General features: G+C 36.5%; 1 protein-coding gene across 1 annotated transcript; it reads left to right on the top strand.

Moving 5' to 3' along the window:
• Positions 1-2,052: 2,052 nt before the first annotated feature.
• LOC130556566 (serine protease 27-like) lies at positions 2,053-8,270 on the top strand. Its single transcript, XM_057337695.1, has 8 exons — positions 2,053-2,166; positions 4,898-4,918; positions 5,023-5,191; positions 5,710-5,978; positions 6,073-6,218; positions 6,512-6,725; positions 6,816-6,929; positions 7,282-8,270. The coding sequence occupies exons 1-8, from the start codon at positions 2,097-2,099 to the stop codon at positions 7,284-7,286; spliced, it is 1,008 nt and encodes a 335-aa protein (XP_057193678.1). The 5' UTR covers positions 2,053-2,096; the 3' UTR covers positions 7,287-8,270.
• The last annotated feature ends 518 nt before the right edge of the window (positions 8,271-8,788 follow it).

Raw genomic sequence — 8,788 nt, 5'->3', positions numbered from 1 at the left:
TGTGTATCATCCGCATAGCAGTGATAGGAAAAGCCATGTTTCCGAATGACAGAGCCTAGGGATGTCGTGTATATAGAAAATAGCAACGGACCAAGCACGGAGCCCTGAGGCACCCCTGTGTCGAGATGTTGGGACTCAGAGACCTCTCCTCTCCAGGATACTCTAAATGACCTACCTGTGAGGTAAGACCTGAACCATTGTAGCACTGTTTCTCCCGTTCAAGAGACTGTTGTGAACTGTGTTGCTGTCTCTGAGCAAAAATCCAAAGTTTTGCTGACTATATTCAATCTCCTCACGATTTGATCCGAGTCAAATGCAAATAACAACATAAAATGTATTTTCGCCTGGAATTAAATGAACCTTTCATAAACGTTATTATGCATCATTTACCTGCACGAATACATTAACAGTCTGATGCAATATTGTCTTTACACAGTCTCATTATTTTTATCTTTACTTCCTTGTATAGTCCATTGTCTTGTTGTTCCTGTAATACTTATTTCTGCAGTTTACAGTTAACTGCACCAGACGTACAAATTCTTCTACATTTAACAATACATTTGTTTCTGAGTATTTTCTACTTCTTCCTCACTGACATAGTATGAACAACAACAGTTAGTGTAGATTCATCTGTTTTTATTGCTATTTGATTCACTCAACTCATCATACGACTCTGCATATATGAACTACTAAGGTATTTTTAATGGGATTAGTTTGTGTGTTTAGCTGTTCGAAGAAACCCCTTGTAGTGTTAAGAAAAGCAAGCAATTATTTGAAAAAAAGGCACAATATTAAAGTATTACGTGGGGAGGGGGTAAACGTTATGCAGTCCTCTTTTGACATCATCCTTGCACAAAGCACTTAATTACGGCTTTATACGATTTACAAACTTGAAAGCTATTCTCGGTCACATTTTGTTTGATTTCCATTATTTTATAATCTGCTTTGTTGTTTTTCCGTCTTTGATAAATGAGAACTGTTTTTTTTATTGATTTTAGGATTACATAAGATTTATTCCAAAACTGACATTCAGGATTCTGTATTCTTCATCATGCCGGATCTTGAGACATTGTAACGTCATCTTTTACAATGACCTTGGAAGATGAGAGAAGTGTAGCAGAGCCAGACTGATCACATCTGATTCAAACAATCACCTAAAGCATCAAAGACATTCTGGACAATGTAATGCAAACATAAGCTAAATAAACACAACACCAATTTTCATACACTCACATGTAAAACATTTCTAATCATCTTTACGTTAAAGAAACTTTATTTATATCTTATAAAATAATTCAGTCAAAAATGTAATATAAATTTGTTTTCGTAAACAATTCTACCATACAGATGAATTATGCAATACACACTCAGTTGAATGAAATGTTTGGTATTCATTTGTGATTCATTCACAGTGGAACTTCCAACATGTTGTTAAAGTCTCTTTCCGTACACGCAGAAGTTACCGGTACTGCATGTGAATTATGTTTTCTTGCCTGCCATTCATGCCATGATTCATTACATAATCACCCCTTTGTGTATACATAATTGGTGTTATTTTAAAAAGTCAAACTGGAATTTTTAACTATAATTGTCCTTCAACCAGAATTGTTTCCTTCATTCTTGTATAATTGTAAAAAAGAAAGAAATGAGGAAAGTTGCACAAGAAAGTTTAGTTTACTGTTAATTTAGATTTGACATTGAGAGTCACTAACAACGATTTCTCTTAATTTTCTTATTTTTTTTCCTCTTTAATTTGTTTTAGCATGTTTAGCGAGCTTCTCTACATTTGCAAAATAAATGTAAAGATATAAAATAAAATGTATTTAAACACTGTAACTTTACTTACTTTTTAAAATGAAACCTCTGCGACTTCAGATATATGATATATGTGCCGAGTAAAAAGTGATTGATTTGTTTTGTCAGTTGCAGTTAAGAAGAATGTAGAGAATGATGTACGGTATGAAAGACAACGGAGGAGGTGCATGGCAAACAATGCGACAGATTAGTGATGTGACGTTATATGGAGAAGAACAAAAATATAAAAGGCACTGTAAGAGTCAGTCAAGAGGACCAAGTTACTAACACTTATTCTGCTAATGAAAAGAGTTTCAGTGAAGATGTGGAGGTTCACGTGTACGACTTTAGTCCTGCTCATATGTGTGAAAGGTAAGGAATTATAATTTGTCACTGTTTGCTATAGACAGGCTGCATGTGTCTTTGAAGCGGTGTAAGAATATCAAAACCATAAACGGGTGTTTCCTAAGCGTAAAAAACTGTGTTCAAGGCAATTTATAATATCTCTATGTGCAGTACTCGAGTTGTAAAAAAAAAATCAGGGGGGATGGTGGATTGGATTTAACGTTTAGGGACATATCATTTGTGCTGATGACAGCGCATATGGTGGGAGACCAACGGGTTACCCTTTTGATTATTGTTTAAGCACAAATATAATTATATTATATTACTCTAAAACAACATGCATGCTATTGATATATTACATATCAATTATATTAAAGTATTTTTCCACTAGGTGCAAGTGCAACTTCATACTCATACCTACAAATCTATTGGGAATTCATCTATTAACTGTTGAAACAAAACCTCACAAAACATTGTAAATGAACATGAATCCTCTCAAGTCAAGTCCATTTGAATTGAAGTGCAAGAACAAATGGATTAAACAAATGTACCATTTACAAAATCTGTTTATGGTTATCCTCTATATAAAGAAAACCATGGCATTATGGTTTTGTTAGAATGAGCAGACAGTCAAGTAGCCTACTGTCAAGATAGGTTTTTTTTATAAAATAAGAGGGCAGTCACCTAGCCCATGTTCAATTAGAGAAATGTTTACTATTCCAGTAACAGGGTGTCACGAACGTGTGGCTGAAGAACCCAGATGCAGGCAGGCAGTGAAGGGGTTAACAAACAAGACTTTATTTAACACGAAAACAAGAAACAAAACACCCACGAGGGGGTAAACGAAAAGGTAACGAAATAAAAAACGAACAACAGGACCTAGGCTAACATAAACACTAAACTAGACAATACTTGACAAAGGCTAAACTAAACACTTACTAAGACAGGGGATTTACACGGCAAACAGGATACAGCAAACATGGCGCACAACCAAAAACACCATCAACACAGGTAAGCACAACAAACCTAATCCAAGCACATAAGACAAAGAAACATGACGGCATTAAATAGGGAAGACAAACGAAGGATAACGACACAGGGCAGGTGAGGGTAATCAAACAGGGCCAGGAAACAATACAGGAAACGAGAGGGGCGGGGCCAATGATGAGACACTGGAGAGAACGCATATTATTGTCAAAAGGACAATAATATGTTTCTCTCCACACATAACCAAAGACTTTGTCATGGCTCTGCCTCAGGACCAGGAAATCCAAGACTAGGTGAGGCAGAACCATGACACAGGGTTTCCCCCAGAAAATGTGTTAGTTGTGTTAGTCTTTAATTTCATGCGAGGAAAAGTAATGGCTTTCCTTGCACTTGCCATTTATATGTTGTAGAATGTTTGGTGAACGATGATAGATAGCGCGATGACATTCCACCAGATGCCACTGATCGGACAGGACAGAGTAACTGCGGATAACGCTCATAAAAAAAGATAATTTTTTTACTTAGGTTAGTTAAGGAGGCAGGCGTGTGTTGCTTAGGCGGCCACTGTAAAGTGATGTGGGAAACCCTGCAGTAAGATATTCCAGGTGAAACAGAAACCAAATCTAACATTAACTTTGTGAATGTAAAGTCTAACCTGACGTTAGTTAGCTAGCTGGCGTTAGCTAACAAGAAAAAAAGCTCCAAACTAACTAACATCGTTAACTGTGTTGTTATCGCCTCTGTCCAGAGAGTCCGCCTTTGGTGACATATCAAAAGTAATTCCTGACTCTTGACTTACCGTCAGTGCTACTTCTTGCCCTCCAAAAGCCGAAGTCCCTCAGGTCAAGCTGTCAATGTCGCTTGAGCCATGATGCTGAAATCACCAGCACCTGCGCTGCTATGTCGCTGACTGATGTGACGTCAATTTAAAACAAATCGTCGTGTCATTATGTGCACGTTCCCCTCATCCACAGTATTTTAGCCTATTCAATATTCGCAAAAACTAAATGTTGAAGTAGTGCTAAATTACCACTGGTAATATTTACACATTCATTGATAAAATAACAGGGGATGGGAAGGGGGGATGGCCGTTTTAGAAGGGGGATGATTTTGATCATCTTTAATTCAAAGGGGGATGCCATCCCCCCTCAACTCGAGTACTGTCTATGTGTAAACAGCACATTTTAGCAAAATTGTGCAGATGTCTATCCAGTAGGTTACACAAGTCTCTCCCTGAACTGGAATCATATGTAAGGCATGGGCAGTCATAATAACAAAATGTGAAAGTAAAAAGTATAAAAAGTAAATACATGTAAAGAAATACATGGACAGGTTAAATTATTTCGCTTGCAAAAACTGAAGTAAGATGAGACATAAAACACAAGCCCAACTAGTTAAGAAAGATCTGTGCCAATAGGCCAATCAGAATGACGTTTTCCTGGGAGCTGTGTTGATAAAAAATCCTTATGACAGAATCCACAAGGTCTTTTTATTGCTATGATCTTGTTATAAATGTTATTTGGGGCATTGACAATACATTTCATGCTGCGGGGCATATACAGTGGAACGAAGAATGTAAGGATTAAAGCTGCTTATTTGAATAATTGGAGGCTATGTATGCTTTAAATGAAACCGGTTTCTCCTGAAATGTCTGGCTTGTTGTCTCTCACAAGTACAATGGTTTGCGGCAGGATCATTAAAAGAAACACAATGCCTGCAGTTGTTAATGTAACAACACCAAATGTTTACTATTTTGTCTTTTCCAATGCAGGCTCACAGTCTCAGTCGAATGGTAAGACGCTCTCTCTGTCATTAGATGTTATTAAGTCAAATTCTTTTCAAACAGAAATGTTTCTATCATTTGTTTCATTGTGATCTCGCAAAAATTTTCAACAGTTTGTGGCCGCGCCCCTTTAAACACCCGTATTGTGGGTGGTGTAGATGCCACTGATGGGTCGTGGCCGTGGCAGGTCAGTCTGCACAGCTCCACTTACGGAGGTCATTTTTGTGGAGGCTCACTCATCAACAATGAATGGGTGTTGACAGCAGCTCACTGTTTATCTGGGTAAGAACCACATAATAACTACAAACTGTAAGGAATGTATTCAGTTAAATACTTTTTTTACTTCATGGTGGCTATGGTTACCCCTGATGCCCTGCAAGAACATATATACACCCATTTAGATGTATGCATTTTATATATACTTTTATCCAAAGTTCAACTAAGGATATACTTTTTTATTGGGTTTTTATTCATGTTTTTTGTAGTATGTTTGTTCCCTGCTTAAGGTGCTTAAGAGGTTCTTCACAGCGATGCCATAGAATAACCATTTTTGATTCCACAAAGAACCATTCCGCCAAAGGCTCTTTAAAGGACAATCTCCTTCTTTATTTTTTATAATCTGAAGATCCTTTTTTCACCACAAAGAACCTTTTGTGAAACAGAAAAATTCTTCAGATGTTAAAGGTTCTTTATGGAACAAAAAGGTTATTCTATGGCATCGAAGAACCTTTTGAAGCACAAGTGTGTGTGTCGTAGAAGTTTATATCTATTGTTTTTGCATTTTCTCTGCTTGTATCCAGTGTCACCACATCCAGTATACATGTGTACTTGGGAAGAAAAACACAGCAGGAAGTTAATGTCCATGAAGTCTCTAGAACCGTCAGTAGCCTCATCATTCACACCGCCTACAGCAGCATCACCAATGACAATGACATCGCTCTCCTGCGTCTGTCCTCTCCAGTCACCTTTACTGACTATATCAGACCTGTATGTCTGGCATCCCAGAATAGTGTCTTTGCTTCTGGCACCAGCAGCTGGATCACAGGCTGGGGAGATATTTTAAACGGAGGTACGAACATTTACAAAAACATTTATCCATTCCCGTGAAGACTTCTACTTGTAACAATACAGATTAATGAGTGTGTGTGTTTGTGCATGTATAGTGAGTTTACCAGCTCCTCTAGCTCTTCAAGAAACTGTGGTTCCTGTAGTGCCAAATATTCAATGCAATTTTCTTCTGGGTGCTGGATCTGTCACCAACAACATGATGTGTGCTGGTTACGTGCAGGGTGGCAAAGATACCTGTCAGGTACATCAACTATGAGCTTGATTTTTTTATATTCATGTGCCTTCATAAACTTTCTTCAAAATCTGAGAAGAATATAATACTATAAAAATACTATATTTTTGATATTTGATATAATAATTATAATACTAATTATACAATTATCTTTCATTTAAAATAATATATATAATATAGATTGGGAGGTTGTTGTGTTTTCCTGTCATTTTTTCCTGTCCTCTCCTGATAAAAATGTCCCATAAATTGTAACTGAAACATGTAATTCCTCTGTCTTTTTCATTTTGTTACCCTTTCTGTAGGGGGACTCTGGAGGTCCAATGGTAAGCCAGTTGTGTTCAAAGTGGGTTCAGTCTGGTATCACTAGCTGGGGTTATGGCTGTGCTGATCCCAACTCACCCGGTGTGTACACGCGCGTGTCACAATACCAGAGCTGGATCACTAACATAATCAGACAGAATTTGCCGGGATTCGTCTTCTTCAATCCCCCAAGCTATTGCTCTTCTTCCAGCCTAAGTAAAAATCTCAAAGATACAGCCATACACATTTAAACATCCTTAACCAAATGCGTTTGACTTATGGTCTTTATATGTGTTTTCGGTATAGCCTCAACATCTTGTTATGGGAGATGCAATGAGAAGTGGAGTTTACTAAATAGCTGTAACTGCAACAGTGGATGCCTAATAAACTGCTGCAAAGATTTCAGACAGCGATGCGGAAGTAAGCCCAAACACACACGCACACCCCAGTACACACACTCAAACACAAAATCACACAAATACTCTCAACACACTACAGTTCGAATTTTAGGTTATTTTTTACATTTTTAAATATAGTGAATTCAAAGCTATATATGAAACACAAATGTAACTAGAAACAATGGTAATTTGATTTGCAATGAAAGAAAAAGTAATATTGCAAAAGTATATTTACCTCAACATAACTCATTTTAGACATCCAGCTATTTAAGATCATGAAGAACATTTCAGTAACGTGAAACAAACTTTTAAGAAGTAGTGTGTAAACACCGCGTGTATATAATTGACATTATGTAACATAACTTTCTCTGCAGTTTGAGGTATGCAGTAACTCTCAGGATGGTATCTGGAACTCTCAGGTGCTTGGCCATACCAGTTCTCCAGAAACATGCTGTGGAAGTTCGCAGTGTCAAGCAAAACAGCTGCACATTCTGTTCAAGTTTCACAACAGCACATTCCTCACTTTGTTAGCATAGACTGTGTGCTCTTTTTATGCTTAACATTTTTGGGATGGATGCTAAGTGATTGTGAGCTTCTGTTCTCAGTCACCTACTTTTTGTTTCATGTTGCACAACATGTGAAAATCTAGCACATATCTTAATGTTCCAATGAAATCAAAAATGACAATATGTAATTTGTTAGTGCACATTGCTAGCGTTGTGGTGAACAATTCATCTGTACATGTCAGACATGTAATCCTGTAATATTTAATCAATATCTAAAAATGTTCTTCTGCCTTGAAATGGCTACTCCGATGTCAGTTTGAAGGCTTGGTGAGAACATCTGTTAATCCCTTCCCTTGCTGTGAGTTCCATTTCTGAGTAAAACGTTTACTTTTCAAGTTCAATTCACATCTTATGAATTGAAAATTGCCATACTTTATATGTGCTTTGTATCAGCACATGTTTTATAAAGGATTTTCTCATTTGTGAGAACATTTAAACAATTTTGTTATAAATTAACACAATGTCACTTTGTATGAAATGTACATATTTGTAGTTTTCAGTTGTACAAATAATTGATTGGTTTCGAATTAAGATTTATCCTATGAGATGGCAGTCTGCATGACTTGTAGATAAAACACTATAGAGACTAGGATGTTTTGCTAGACTCTTATCTTTCATTAGTATATGCACTAATGGAAAATAAACTGTGAAAATGGGCAATGTAATGCATTCAAAAAATCCCACAACATCTAATTTACTGTGCTTTTCATCTTTTGAACTGAGATATTTGATCATACGTCATTACAATATATCTGTATAAATAATGCCATTCAAAGCAATAAAAAATAAAATATAAATACATCATTTGTAAAATTCAAGATTTTTTTACGGTCTAAAAAACAAATTATTTATTACTCTGGCATGTGGTATACAGGAACTTTCCATAGGAATGGTTTTTATACTGAGATAATAAAATTCTCTCTCCCCCTATCCCCACCCCTAAACCTATCAGAAAACATAAAGTGTCCTCATAAACCGTGTTTATGTTCTAATAATGTTAATACTACCCATGTAATTTTGTGTTATCACAAACCGCACATTCAAACCCTCGCACACTCACAACATGTTGATATTATCACATTAATCACATAGTGCCATTTGAAGCAGGACTGAAACTGTAATTTTGCCCTTCAATGCAATGGTTTGAATTGAATTGCATTATATGGAGAAAGATTCTGGAATATCTTTCCTCAAAACCCTTTTTTGTTTGACTGAAGAAAGAAAGACATAAACATATTGGATGACATTGGGGTGAATAAATAAACAGAAAAGTTTTATTTTAAAATGAATTATGGCACTTGCACTTCTTTTCTGT

Source organism: Triplophysa rosa, linkage group LG7 (genome assembly GCF_024868665.1).
Source record: "Triplophysa rosa linkage group LG7, Trosa_1v2, whole genome shotgun sequence".
NCBI classification, from domain to species: Eukaryota; Metazoa; Chordata; class Actinopteri; order Cypriniformes; family Nemacheilidae; genus Triplophysa; species Triplophysa rosa.
Note: the sequence above shows the minus strand (reverse complement) of the source record. Positions and strands in the feature narration are given on the sequence as shown.